Genomic DNA, 15,282 nt, shown 5'->3' with positions numbered 1-15,282 from the left:
TGTCCTAGCACTCCACGTTGTGTTGTGCATAAGAACAGCCCTTAGCCGTGGTATATTGGCCATATACCACACCCACTCGGGCCTTATTGCTTAATTATATAATGTGTTACTTGGTGGTTTCTATTTGGACATCATGTGTTTGTTGGTGGTTTCTAATTGACCATCATGTGTTTGTTGGTGGTTTCTAATTGGACATCATGTGTTTGTTGGTGGTTTCTAATTGACCATCATGTGTTTGTTGGTGGTTTCTAATTGGACATCATGTGTTTGTTGGTGGTTTCTAATTGGACATCATGTGTTTGTTGGTGGTTTCTAATTGGACATCATGTGTTTGTTGGTGGTTTCTAATTGGACATCATGTGTTTGTTGGTGGTTTCTAATTGGACATCATGTGTTTGTTGGTGGTTTCTATTTGTCCCTCATGTGTTTGTTGGTGGTTTCTAATTGACCATCATGTGTTTGTTGGTGGTTTCTAATTGGACATCATGTGTTTGTTGGTGGTTTCTATTTGACCATCATGTGTTTGTTGGTGGTTTCTAATTGGACATCATGTGTTTGTTGGTGGTTTCTAATTGGACATCATGTGTTTGTTGGTGGTTTCTAATTGGACATCATGTGTTTGTTGGTGGTTTCTAATTGGACATCATGTGTTTGTTGGTGGTTTCTATTTGTCCCTCATGTGTTTGTTGGTGGTTTCTAATTGACCATCATGTGTTTGTTGGTGGTTTCTAATTGGACATCATGTGTTTGTTGGTGGTTTCTAATTGGACATCATGTGTTTGTTGGTGGTTTCTAATTGGACATCATGTGTTTGTTGGTGGTTTCTATTTGTCCATCATGTGTTTGTTGGTGGTTTCTAATTGACCATCATGTGTTTCTTGGTGGTTTCTATTTGGACATCATGTGTTTGTTGGTGGTTTCTAATTGGACATCATGTGTTTGTTGGTGGTTTCTAATTGGACATCATGTGTTTGTTGGTGGTTTCTATTTGTCCATCATGTGTTTGTTGGTGGTTTCTAATTGGACATCATGTGTTTGTTGGTGGTTTCTAATTGGACATCATGTGTTTGTTGGTGGTTTCTATTTGTCCCTCATGTGTTTGTTGGTGGTTTCTAATTGGACATCATGTGTTTGTTGGTGGTTTCTATTTGGACATCATGTGTTTGTTGGTGGTTTCTAATTGGACATCATGTGTTTGTTGGTGGTTTCTAATTGGTCATCATGTGTTTGTTGGTGGTTTCTAATTGGACATCATGTGTTTGTTGGTGGTTTCTAATTGGACATCATGTGTTTGTTGGTGGTTTCTATTTGGACATCATGTGTTTGTTGGTGGTTTCTAATTGGACATCATGTGTTTGTTGGTGGTTTCTAATTGGTCATCATGTGTTTGTTGGTGGTTTCTAATTGGACATCATGTGTTTGTTGGTGGTTTCTATTTGGACATCATGTGTTTGTTGGTGGTTTCTAATTGGACATCATGTGTTTGTTGGTGGTTTCTAATTGGTCATCATGTGTTTGTTGGTGGTTTCTAATTGGACATCATGTGTTTGTTGGTGGTTTCTAATTGACCATCATGTGTTTGTTGGTGGTTTCTAATTGGACATCATGTGTTTGTTGGTGGTTTCTAATTGGACATCATGTGTTTGTTGGTGGTTTCTATTTGGACATCATGTGTTTGTTGGTGGTTTCTATTTGTCCATCATGTGTTTGTTGGTGGTTTCTAATTGGACATCATGTGTTTGTTGGTGGTTTCTATTTGTCCATCATGTGTTTGTTGGTGGTTTCTATTTGTCCATCATGTGTTTGTTGGTGGTTTCTAATTGGACATCATGTGTTTGTTGGTGGTTTCTATTTGGACATCATGTGTTTGTTGGTGGTTTCTATTTGTCCATCATGTGTTTGTTGGTGGTTTCTAATTGGACATCATGTGTTTGTTGGTGGTTTCTATTTGTCCATCATGTGTTTGTTGGTGGTTTCTATTTGTCCATCATGTGTTTGTTGGTGGTTTCTAATTGGACATCATGTGTTTGTTGGTGGTTTCTATTTGGACATCATGTGTTTGTTGGTGGTTTCTATTTGTCCATCATGTGTTTGTTGGTGGTTTCTAATTGGACATCATGTGTTTGTTGGTGGTTTCTATTTGTCCATCATGTGTTTGTTGGTGGTTTCTAATTGGACATCATGTGTTTGTTGGTGGTTTCTATTTGTCCATCATGTGTTTCTTGGTGTTTCTCTCTGGTCTCAGGAGGAGGATGAAACACTTTGGAGCAAACAGACAGAACAGCAGCCCAAAGCTGGAAGCTAAGATGGCGAATATCTCCACAGCGTCAGCGTACTTCCCAGGAGAGCTGACGTAGGCAGGGACGAAGGAGATCCATACGGCACAGAAGATCAGCATGCTGAAGGTGATGAACTTGGCCTCGTTGAAGTTGTCTGGGAGTTTCCTGGCCAGGAAGGCTAAGAGGAGACAAAGGGAGGCCAGCAGGCCGATGTAACCCAGCACCAGAGAGAAGCCGGCCACAGAGCCCATCTCACATTCCAGGATAACCTTAGACCCCTTGAGGCCTAGGTCACGGTAAGGCAGGGGAGGACTTATCGACAGCCACACGGCACAGATGATCACCTGCGATTACAAACACAATTACAAACTCCTCTTACTCATCTTATACAGTAAAGTAGTGATTCATTCAGTTAGGTGACTTGAAGTTATTTCAATATTAAAGCTCTCACCTGAACACTGGTAAAGAGGAAAACACTCCCTCTCTGCTGAACGGGTCCAAACCACCTCATCAACTGCCCAGCACCGGGCCTGGCTGAGCGGAACGCAGCCAGAACCACGATGGTCTTGACAAGGAGGCAGGAGAGACAGAGCACGAAGATGACCCCAAACGCCGCCTGGCGGATCCGACACGACCACGCCGAGGGACGCCCAATGAACACCAACGAACACAGGAAGCAGAGCTTGAGTGACAGGAGAAGCAAGAAACTCAGCTCTGAGTTGTTGGCCCGCACCTGGAATGAAAAGAATGGTTAGACATACATGATACCATAGAAGAGTTCTCCATTTGATCCCGTACCCGATTTAACACTTTATCAAAGCTCTTACCAGAGGGGTGTGGCGGTGGTACACAAAGAGCATAAACACAGCCGCTGTTGCCACGGTGCCGCACACGGCAACAGTGGTCAGAGTGACGCCCATAGTGTCGCTGAAGGAGAGGAACTCGAGCTGACGAGGGACGCAGGCGGTCCGATTGCTGTTGGACCAGAACTCCAGAGGACAGCGGTCACATTGTAGAGAGCCTGGGAGATTGAACACGTTACTATGATAATTGAAAAGCATAATTACTTATTCAGTCTAATAAGTATTAATTAAGGTATAATATTTTATTCAAGAGAGATCAGGTCAATAACGGCAAAGCTAATTAAGAATGCCCTTTCATTGTCTTAAATTATATTCTACCCCAACATTACAGTTCACTGACCTGTGGTGTTGCTGACCTCTCCCTCAGCACAGGGGATACAGTCGAAGCAGCAGACAGGCTCCCCCTTCTTCCTGGCTACACGGGTGCCTGGGGGACAGCTGTCACTGCACACTGACACAGGTACCTGTCCATGCCATGAAATGAATTTCAATTAAACAAAACCTTTCAGTTCATGTTTTAAAAATGGTCTTACTTACCATATTAGATCCTGCGTTCCACTGGATGGCTGATTGGTCGATGAGGATATTGGACCCCTCTACTCGGCCAATCGTGACAAGTTTGAGCAACCCCTGGGGCGTGGCCTGCCAGTTCACAAGGTCGTAGACAGCAGGGACGTCCGCGCCCCGGAAATAAAACGGCTCCCCAAGTGGAGTGGTGAAGTTAACCTGGTTCAGGTGCTGCAACAGCTTGGACGAGAGGAGACACAAACATGACCATCACACTGTTATTATGATGTAATAACTCAAAACCAGGGTTGCCTAGGTTACTTTCTAAATGTAATCTGTTACAGTTACTAGTTACATGTCCAAAATTGTAATCGGTAATGTAACAAACTCAGTAACGTAATCTGAATTACTTTCCCCTTAAAAGAGGCATTTGAAGAAGACAAAAGTATGTTACCAATTGAACGACATCTATTGCAGGTTAAATCAATGTTAAAGTTTACATAGCTGGCCATATATGGATGTTAAATTTCACTCAATGGGTTGGTTATGTAGGCTTCTTCTAACCCATCGTTTTCTACTACATATAATAATACGATTAAATTATATCTTTACATTGAAAACCAAGGTCAAAAACTCTTGAATGAGTAGGTGTATAAAAACTTTGGACTGTTACTATATATATATATATATATATATATATATATATATATATATATATACCAGCAAATATAAATATATATGAAATATATTAGATTTTTTTAACACTTTAATACTGTGTGTATATATATATATACACACAGTATTAAAGTGTTAGCAAAATCTAATATATTTCATATTTGAGATTCTTCAAAGTAGCCACTCTTTGCCTTGATGACAGCTTTGCACACTCTTGTCATTCTCTCAACCAGCTTCATGAGGTAGTCATCTGGAATGCATTTTAATTAATTGCCTTGTTATAAATTAATTTGTGGAATTATTTCCTTCTTAATGCGTTTGAGCCATTCAGTTGTGCTGTGACAAGGTAGAGGTGATATACAGAAGATAGACCTATTTGGTAAAAAAACAAGTCCATATTATGGCAAGAACAGGTCAAATAAGCAAAGAGAAACGACAGTCCATCATTACTTTAAGACATGAAGGTCAGTCACAAAAACCACCAGGCGCTATGATGAAACTGGCTCTCATGCAGACCCACCGCTGTGTCTTTGTGAGACGCAGTGTAGGTGAGCAGATGATCTCCGCATGTGTGGTTCCCACCGTGAAGCATGGAGAAGGAGGTGTGATGGTGCTTTGCTGGTGACTGTCTGCAATGTATTTGCAATTCAAGGCACACTTAACCACAGCATTCTGCAGCCATCCCATCTGGTTTGCGCTTAGTGGGACTATAGCTAAGGAAAATCAGCCAACAAGTCCTTAGCTTATGTGGAAACTCCGTCAAGACTGTTGGAAAAGCATTCCAGGTGAAGCTAGTTGAGAGAATGCCAAGAGTGTGCAAAGCTGTCATCAAGGCAAAGGGTGGCTACTTTGAAGAATATCAAATATGAAATATATTAGATTTTTTAAATACTTTTTTGGTTACTACATGATTCCATATGTGTCATTTCATAGTTTTGATTTCTTCAATATCATTTTACAATCTGAAAAATAGTAAAAATAAATAAAAACCCTTGAATGAGAAGGTGTCCAAACTTTTGACTGGTACTGTATATATATATAATTTATATGTCAAAAAATGGATGTAGGAACTACCGCAGGGCTGCCCAGCCCTCTTCCTGGAGATCTACTGTCCTGTAGGTTTTCAGTCCAACCCTAATTTAGCGTATCTGATTCAGCTAGTTAAGGTCTTGTTGAGAAGCTAATTAGTAGAATCAGGTGTGTTAAATTAGGGTTGGACTGAAAACCCACAGGACGGTAGATCGTCCCGTGTATTTATTAGAGGTTTAACTTCGCTCTTTTGTTTGGGTTACATCCCTGTGTTTTTGTATAAGTGTTTGTTTTGAGCTTCGTCCCCGTGCCTTTCACGTCATGTTGTATTTTTACTTGGAGTATTAAAACCCCCTTTTACGAATTCCTGCGCCTGTCTCCAATCCTTTATACAACGTCACATTAGGCCAATTTATCTGCATAAATTAGATTGAGGAATAAAACCCCCACTTTTGATCCATAGGCTGTGATCCGCAATATGTAGCTGTTGCAAGAATGCATTTTTCACAGGCTGTCCCACTCGTTTCAAAAAATAATGATTGATAAGGCAGCTTAAACTTCTTGAATTCAATCATTATTGGGTTCAAATACGCATTTAGATTTGTGAACAGCCATCCACAACAACCACAATCCGTAAGGTGCAAATAGCTAAATGAGAGAGAAGCACTATGTAGATACTATGTAGATATCAATAATAAGTGATATCCGTATCGCCGTAGACTTAATTTAAATGTGTGCCTTTTTTCCATGCTGGTTTGAACGTTATTAAGAAACCAGAGAAGTGTAAAATACTTTTTTTCCTCAAATATAATTTCTGAATTTAAAAGTAATCTTCGAAGTAATCGTCTAGTTTTTGAAAAGTCTCTAATCTGATTACAATATTTTTTGCTGGTAAAGGATTACATTTACCGTTTTTTTTGTAATCCCTTACATGTAACGAATAACATTTAATCCGTTACTCCCCAACCCTGCTCAAAACATATCCCCATAGCAACTATTAAGTGGACATGAATATTTCATAATATTAATTAACATTTGCATAAGCAATTCTAGTGAACATGCAATAGATGTGTGTGTACCTCTGCTGGGCTGATGTTGTGAGGAGGGGAGCAGGTGAAGCTGCTGCCCCAGGCAGGGCTGTCTCTCTGGGGGCAGGACAGCAGGCTGTGGATGGCGTGGGCTGCAGCATACACAGCCAGGTACACGTTATAGGTTATTCTCAGCTGAGAGGTATCTGTGAAGGGGCTCTGCACCACCTCCAGAGTCTCTGCCCCACTGCAGGAGGCCAGGCGTGGACGGGGGGAACTGGAGGTGGGAGGAGGGGGGTGTGATAGTGACTCCGAGGGGGTTGGAGGAAGGGGAGAGCGGAGCAGAGACGTGTCGTGGGCATGTGCTGCTCCAGGGCTACACTTAAACTCCGTTTCCCAGAGTTCCTTCAACAGCACGTCTCTGGGACGACGAGAGGGGTGGAGACTTCGAAGGTGGGCCTCAAAGCCAGGCATAGGTGCACTACGGATTGCCACACCCACAACGCCCCGAGAGACATTAAAGAGGGCGGGGTTCCGTAGCAGTTGTCCACTGGTGCTCCATGCCTCACTGGCCAGAAACTGCCTGTCCGTCACGTTTCTCCTCCCCAGCTCCAGGAGTAACGCCTCTATGTCAGTGTACCAGAGGAAGACTAGGATCACCCGTGCTGTCGAGGCCTGGACCGTGTCTGCTGCTCGCTCCACATCCCTCACCAGGTTCGCCCGGTTGAGGGTCTCAAAGAACGCCAGGCACACCCCCGTTCCCCGAACCGCCACCTCAAACACCTGCGGATCAAATATGAACCACAGGGAGCGTGACAAATAGTCAAAATACTGATGTAGAAGTTAAAAATAAAATACAACAGTATCCAGTATTAGAAATACCATCAATTTCTTTGCAATTGTGTAGTATGTAAATTCTACATTTCTGTAAACAGTGACCAAGAATTAATAAAGTCAAAAGTCAAAGTTAATATAAAGAAACATATAACTAACTAAATAATAATAAATAAAACAACAGACAAGTGTCTTCAATAAAGAAGAGCAGCAACCAACAACAAAATGAAAAGATAAAGAAAGACCTGTATGGCCTGACGACCGTAGTCATTGTCTGCAGCGATAGCCCCGACCCAGGTCCATCCCAAGAGCCAGGTGAGCCGGGCCATAGTGAGGGCTTGGTAGACATCACTGGGGATGGTCCTGAAGAAGTTAGGGAACTCCTGTCTGTCACTGAGACAGCCACAGCTGGCCTGGTAACTGATCTGAGGATAACACCATTCAATCAATCATTTCTCACTAAATACTAGACCAGCTGAATTATAATTAATTAAATCATTATGGCAATCTTTCTAGGTATGAATTTCCTGGTTGTAGAGAGAGACTGAGAGCAGATCAACACAATAACGTTAATCACATTTTAATGAAGTACTAAATACCCTCTTAAAATGTCTCATTAAATACTAGACAATCTGAAATATGATGAATTAAAGCAATATGGTAATGTTTCTAGCCACAGTATTTCCTGGTTGTGTAGAGAAAGAGAGAGAGAGAGAGAGAGAGAGAGACTGACCACAGGCACAGAGAGGGGCCCCAGGGTCCTGGCCAGGATGATGGACTGAGTGGACGATGCATCACCAATGACCAGAGGAACACTGGAGGCACTTGATGGCCATGCTGAACAGGATACACATAACATATAAACATGATTCTATAATCAGAACGACATGATAGCATACATGAGCTATTTGCTATTCATTTAGTGTAGGATTCTTCACAGTATTAATGGCTATTTGGTGAATACTTTTCAATCCATTTTAATTTTAGGTAAAGGTTATGCTTAGGTTGAGGTTAGAATCACATTTGAAGTTAGAAAGCTCTGTAGTTTCACATCTGAGGTTCCCCCCTGACACCAGGGACAGTGCCCCTCGCAGGCTCCAGGGGTGCTGACCACAGCTGTCCAGGACACGGTAGCCCAGCCGGACTCCCGGCAGCAGGAAGGGGTTACGGTTAATCTCGTCCACTGCGAACACCAGTGCGTGCACCCATCTCAACGGATCCTCCTGGAAACTGAGAACAGGGATGTGAGATGAGAAGATAAACATGAGAGATAGAAAGAGAGGGAGAGGGAGAGAGAGAGAGAGAGAGAGAGAGATAGAGAGAGATGACAGATCAAAATTCAACATGTGTAATTGAGCATGGTGTAACCTTGTAATCAGATTAATGTGATTGATCATGAGGAGAAACAACATTAACCTTAATAAACAGCACTAAAAAACGGATTTAATGTTGAACATCAATCTTATCCGTTTAGACTGAGAATCAAGTTGACAATGGAAAAATACCACACTATAACAGCAAGATTATTTAAGTGTTTTTGCATTTTCAAGAAATATGCCTTCCCTCATTGTACTCAGACAGAGAACCGTGCTAAACATCTGAGGAGAAAACAATGGTACTTTTAGCTAATAAGTTAGATAAAAAAACAAAGATCATAATTAAATGTTAATTGTTTTTGCAGACAATTTGTTAATATCAGATTTAAAATTGATCGCAAAACGATGAACATTTGATTTTTGAAGTGATTACGATTCCGTGTAAAAAATAAATAAATGAAAAAGGAACATGTTCCATCCCAGTAGTGTGGACGGACAAAACATCTTCTGAAGACAACAACATTCAGATCATATCAGAAAAGAAAAACATTTTTTTCAAAGAAAGATGATTCAAATGAAGGAAAAGCACCCCTGCTAAAATGAAATGCTGTTACAAAAAAAAAAAATTAAAAAAATGACTTAACATCAAAAGAATAAACAAAGATAAAATGTCACATCCTTTGAAAACAAAGTCACAAAAAAAGGTCAAAGTGCGATTAAAAAAAAAGAGAACAGAAATAACCGAAAAGGAACTTACTTGACACAGGACTGCAGGTCAGGGTGTTGGCTGAAGCTCAGGTCTGGAGCAGGGGGGAGGTGATGGATAGGGAAGACAGCCCCGATCACCACATCACCTTCCTGGGATAGACCAATGTCATCCAGACCGACTGAATGGTCCCACCGTGAACACACGGTTGCCTGAGCCATCCCTACCCCATGCCTGACCAGCCAGGGCAGTAGCAGGGGAATGGCCGGTGTCAGCCAGCAGAACCAGAGGGACATGGGGGAGCTCCTCTGAACACACAGGCAGGCAGGAAGTTGACCAGACCAGACCAAAGCCACCCCCAATGCAGTTTCTATATACTGGTAAAAACATGAAACGCTACAGCACAGTGATATTGATAAAACGTACAGATGAGTTACAAGAGTGTAAAGATTGTGATCAGAAATCCTCCCTGTCTGAACATCCAGCCTGACGGACTTCTTCCCTGTTAAGATGTAGCACAGATCAGCCTCAGTGGTTCTCCGTCAGGTGAACACAAGCATGAGCTGTTTGGGCAGTCAACAAGTCTCTATATCACAGGACTGCAGTCAACAAGTCTCCATATCCCAGCTTTGGGTCTGACAGCAGCCTTCCCTGATCTGGCCCAGTGGAGGGTAAGGGATGGTATTTATAATGACCAGAGATCATAGAGAATACATGGAGTAAACAAGATGACACACTGAAAACTTAAATCACAGGCCTCCTGAGTGTTAGTGTCAATAGCTTGACACAGAAAGATAAGTAAGGGTGACAGGGGGACTTCTTATTTTGAACAATATGTTTTTTGAGGATTTAGCTGGTCACAGGTGTGCTATCTCTCATCTCCATTACTGCTCATTTCACAAGCAATTACATCCTATTATCTACCCATTATCCACACACAGCAAGATACAATAACACAGGCATTGAGGAAGGGGAGGCTGTGTGTGTGTGTGTGTGTGTGTGTGTGTGTGTGTGTGTGTGTGTGTGTGTGTGCGTGCGTGCGTGCGTGCGTGCGTGCGTGCGTGCGTGCGTGCGTGCGTGCGTGCGTGCGTGCGTGTACATACCATGACAAGATCACTTGTATACCTCAGTAGTTGCAACCTCGTTAAACAATTAAAAGAGTGTGAGAGAGACCGCTGAAGAGAAAGATAGTGGAATATAAAGACTGAGACACACATATCAAGATAGAAAATAGAGGACAAACAGACACAATTGCCATGTAAAAAGTTTCAGAATTTTATTGCATCGGTAGGAAAATGCTCACATTAATCTTCTGAGCGACCATACAAAGAAAATAAGATGGGTTTAACACTAAAAATAAGATGAGTTTAACACTAAAAAGAAGAATAAAATCATGCAGCCTGGTCCAGACCAAAAGCCGTATCTACCTAGTCCACTGTGTTTCTGTTCTTGTAACCATTTCAACTGAAGGAAAACATGTAATAACCAGACCCAACATTTTTTTTACATTTTGTTTCTTTTCAGTCTGTATTAAAGTAATTATAAAAATAAAAGCATTTAAACTCAAAAAGTATGTGATAGTGTTTAAAATCGTAGAAAGCGAGAAGTCCGAGCAAGCAAGTCTATGTACTGTAGTGTACTGTATTGTACTGTATTGTATTGCAATGTATTGCACAGTCTATGTACTGTAGTGTACTGTATTGTACTGTATTGCAATGTATTGCACAGTCTATGTACTGTAGTGTACTGTATTGTACGGTATTGTACTGTCTATGTACTGTATTATACTGTCTATGTACTGCATTGTACTGTCTATGTACTGTATTGTACTGTCTATGTACTGTATTGTACTGTCTATGTACTGTATTGTACTGTCTATGCACTGTATTGTACAGTATTGCACAGTTTATGTACTGTAGTGTACTGTAGTGTACTGCATTGTACTGTCTATGTACTGTATTGTACTGCCTATGTACTGTATTGTACTGTCTATGTACTGTCTATGTACTGTATTGTACTGCATGGTACTGTCTATGTACTGTATTGTACTGCATTATACTGTCTATGTATTGTATTGTCTATGTACTGTCTACGTACTGTATTGTACTGTCTATGTATTGTATTGTACTGTCTATGTACTGTATTGTACTGTCTATGTACTGTATTTCAACCAATCCCACTATTACTTGTTCTGTACAAAGACAGTAGTGCACTGTGATGTCGACAGATAGATGCATAGTCATGCTGGACATGTCCACGTTTAACATGCGGAAAACCGGATGTACAGTCAACTACATAACACCACCGTCCATTAAAAAACGAATGTACAGTAGAATATTTACAAACAACACTGACATAGAGAACACTTAGAGGAGAAAGGAAGACTTGAGGAAGCTCTCTGATGAAACAGATCACGTTCCTCACTGGGTACACACACTGGTTGAATCAACGTTGTTTCTGTGTCATTTCAACTAAAATGACGTTGAACCAACGTGGAAGAGACGTTGAATTGACGTCTGTGCCCAGCGGGCCTCTGATAATACCAATACACATTTAAAATGTACAAACACCAAGACAACACTTCCCTTCAGAGTAAAACACATTTGGAAAGTTTCTAATTTTTTGCTTCATTGTAGGTGGAGTTAGCTTGAACAGGAAGTAGAATTACAGGAACAGGCAGGACAGGAAACAGGTACAATCAAAGTAGGAAGTGGTTTACAGTCTGTTCCAAATTACATTTACAGAACATTCTGATAAGGACATTTTTACATTTACAGACAAAATGTCATACCTAATCAGGTAGTTGACTTTATACCTATATTATTGGACAGACCAACCAGGATATATATTTTTGTTTTTTCTCGGTTGTAAGCAGGAAGCTGATTTTCTGTGTTCTGGAAGTACATTATGCATCATTCTATGTAGGTGATAACCAGGAAGTGGGTTCAGAGTCTGAGCAGGAAGTAGACTTCCGGTTCTGATCTTATACATGAGTCTGTGGGCAGCAGAGAGTCATCATGATAATGATCACCATAGTGATCTCCAAATCCATACCCTAGTGTGGTGCACGCCCCCTCAGGCAGCCCCCTGTCCTCCAGCTGGTCCAGGTAGCCCGCTATGTAGGAGCCTGTGGAGTGTCTGTTAGCTGGGGGGTTCTGACCTGCTGCTACTTTAGTACGCAGCACTACCCCTCCCACGCTGGAGGGGGCGCTCATGTCCTGGGACTTCAGAGCCTCCTGCAGCCTCTCTCGAGCGCGATTGTTGATGTGACGGACACGGCTCTGGCTCCGAGAGGAAAGGCGGCGGGAGAGGAGAGGGGGGGAATCCTCCTGGGCATCGGGGACAAAGTTTGAGGGGGGGCAGGGGCGTGATGGGGGAATGAAGGGTTTGGGGGGTAACTGAGGTAACTGGGGCAGCTGGGGAGACTGGGGTCTGTCCCGGTCTCTGTCATTCCCCTCCAGGGTGACTAGTTTGCGGAGCTGCTCAGTGAGGGGGTCTGCAGACTGCAGCCGTTGACACAGACCCCCTAGGCCCCTCATCTTCCTCCGCTCCTTCATACAGGGTGTGATGAAGCTGCGGCTGATGATGTTGTACTTGCTGTGGAAGTTGCAGGAGATATCCTCTGATGTCAGGTCACCCAGAGACTTGGACTTGCAGGGGCTGGGGGCTGTGGGTGGTCTGGGGATAGGTAGAGGAGGGGCAAGGGTGGGGCCCGAGAGGGGCAGCGGTGGGGGGCCAGAACGGGGTTGGAACTGGGGCTGGGCCTGGGTGTGTGATTGGGGTCGGGGTTGGGTGTGTGATTGGGGTTGGGGTTGCAGATGGGTGTAGGGGGATGCCGAGGTAGCAGAGGGCCTGAAGCAGTTGTAGTCTAGATGGCTATAGGCCACATCACAATCTGAGATAGGGGAGAACAGGCCTCGGTCTCTGGGGAAGCTAACATACCTTGAACCAGACATACTAGACAGACCAGGCAGACACTCAGAGGAGGACAACCCATTCTGGAAGCAGGTTGATGCTTCACCCCGATCCTGACCTTCCCCTGTTCCATCCTGGTAGCCCCTGGCCTGTGGCTGGGTGTGCCCACTCTGGTAGCCCCTGGTCTGGGCCTGGGTGGGTCCACCTTGGTAGCCCCTGGTCTGGGCCTGGGTGGGTCCACCCTGGTAGCCCCTGGTCTGGGCCTGGGTGGGTCCACTGTAGCTGTGCTGCTGGGTGTAGGCTCTGGTAATGTCTCTGCTGTTCTCAAAGGAGAGCTCAGCCCTGCTGTGGGTGGAGGGGTGGCTGTTCAGGCGGAGGGTGCTGGGGTTGGGGGGCCTTTTGAAGAGGGAGGGCTGGGTTTGAGGGGTTATTGATGGGGTGTTGCGAGGGGAGGGCTGGTGTGAGGATTGTTTGAGGGGGGAAGGACACTGGGAGAGTTGGGGTGCGTACCGGGGAGAGGGGTTTAGTTGGGTAAACTGGCTTTGGGGAGCAGCGTATTGTTTGGTTGGGCTGGTAGCGACCCATGTACAGTTGTGTCTCGGTAAGGTGAGGGAAATCTCCAGTGGATCCTCATCCACGTTAATCCCCACCTCCATCAGATGACTTCCTGCTGAGTCCTGGCACAACAGCAACCGGTCGGACACTGTGCTGTTGACAGACGGGCACCTGTAACCCCATGACAACCCCCACTCTCCCCCTGACCACAGCCCTGTAGGATCACTGACACCCCCATAGCCCTGTCCTGGCTCCTCCACCTCCACTACACCCCTCCGTGAGCCCACCCAGCTGCCGTTGGCCTCTGTCCCCAGGCAAGGAGGCACCTTGGCTGGGGAGGGCTCCAGGCTGCCCATAGGTGTGCTCTCCTCAGAGTCAGCCTGGATGTTGCCTATGGTCTGCTCCCTCAGGTTGTAGACAGAGACTGGAGACAAGACCTCCTCATCCAGGATGGTATAGACCTCCTCCAGCTCCGTGGTCTCAGGACTGGAGAAGAGAAGGGGGGCAGGGTAGTCTGCATGGGAGGTCTTGGGGTGGGGTGGGAGTAGGTTCTGGTTCGTGTGGTTAGGGGTCTGGCTTGCCTTTCGAGGAGTGATAGGTCCGTTCATTGCCTTGCGGGGGGAGGTGGTGGTCTGTGGGTCTTTAAATGGGGTGGTACAGTCCACGGTGGCCTTATAGGGTGTGCTGGAGTCCTGGACAGTGGGATGGAACAGACAGGACATGACACTGAGAACGTGGGGGCCAGAGTTCGTTGTGAGGTCAGTCTGGTCAGCGGTGAGGTCAAACTGGCCAATCAGAGCGGAGATCGAGCCGCAGCTGGTGTCGTTGCCGAGGGATACGGCATCAATGAGTCGCGAGATGGTGCTGTCCTGCCGGGAGACGGGGCTCTGCAGATCGGACCGATCCACGTTGAGTGGGGAGGGGGGGGGCACAGAGGAAGAAGAGGAGGAGGAAGGCGCTGACGTGTTTGTTGTACTATGTAATGTTGTCTCTGGTCTGCTCTCAGTAGGTACGTGTAAACAGTTGCTCTCTGTCTTTGTTGACCTGCTCAGGTAACACAACGTCCTTTGGCGAGAGGAAATGCCCTCAGCTTTGATGGGTGGGTTGACTCTGTCCTTTAATTGCTCTTTGGAGTCACCATCTACACTTCCTCCTTCTTGGCCAATGACCAGGTAGGAGGTCTCGTCTAATTGGTCAAGCTCTGTGGTCCTATCCCGTGTGTTGTTGTGATTGGTGGAAGGGGTGGACACACTGTGTTCAAGGGAGGTGGATGATTCGATGAGGAGTTCCACAGAGTGGGACCTGGGCCGGTCAAAGGGGGATGTTCCTATGTAAAACAGAGAAGTTAGACAGTCAATAAATGTTCAAACATTTTCACAGCCGTACGTAGAACACCAAGCCAACCAACAACCAACCGACACAGTCCGTCCAACACGAGCCAATAGCAACACAGAGACGAATGGAATGTACCACCAAATACGACTGTGAGAGGAGGTTGGAAAATGAGGCTGTGCAGGTAACAGAAGGAACATCCATTTTGGGGGGAAAACATCCATTTTTTGGGGGAAACATCCA

The 15,282-nt window shown here is 44.5% G+C and overlaps 2 protein-coding genes across 3 annotated transcripts in view; both read right to left on the bottom strand.

The window, feature by feature from the left end:
• Positions 1-2,115: 2,115 nt before the first annotated feature.
• On the bottom strand, positions 2,116-9,534 carry LOC139549801 (extracellular calcium-sensing receptor-like). The gene is made up of 10 exons (XM_071360552.1): positions 9,289-9,534; positions 8,254-8,445; positions 7,949-8,030; positions 7,461-7,640; positions 6,433-7,164; positions 3,680-3,889; positions 3,483-3,606; positions 3,107-3,300; positions 2,731-3,012; positions 2,116-2,623 (listed from the first exon to the last, which is right to left on the bottom strand). Exons 1-10 carry the CDS (start codon positions 9,531-9,533, stop codon positions 2,201-2,203), a joined length of 2,664 nt encoding a protein of 887 aa, XP_071216653.1. The 5' UTR covers position 9,534; the 3' UTR covers positions 2,116-2,200.
• Positions 9,535-10,488: 954 nt separating this feature from the next.
• The window catches only part of LOC139549470 (1-phosphatidylinositol 4,5-bisphosphate phosphodiesterase eta-1-like), a 177,583-nt gene continuing 172,789 nt past the window's right edge, over positions 10,489-15,282 (bottom strand). For both annotated transcript variants that reach the window (XM_071360020.1, XM_071360019.1), the window contains one exon: positions 10,489-15,034. In XM_071360020.1, coding sequence (XP_071216121.1) covers positions 12,183-15,034 — 2,852 coding nt within the window. In that variant the 3' untranslated portion in view covers positions 10,489-12,182. The remainder of the gene's footprint in view (positions 15,035-15,282) is intronic.

Source organism: Salvelinus alpinus, chromosome 22, assembly GCF_045679555.1.
Source record: "Salvelinus alpinus chromosome 22, SLU_Salpinus.1, whole genome shotgun sequence".
NCBI classification, from domain to species: domain Eukaryota; kingdom Metazoa; phylum Chordata; class Actinopteri; order Salmoniformes; family Salmonidae; genus Salvelinus; species Salvelinus alpinus.
This window is presented reverse-complemented; position numbering and strand designations above follow the sequence as displayed.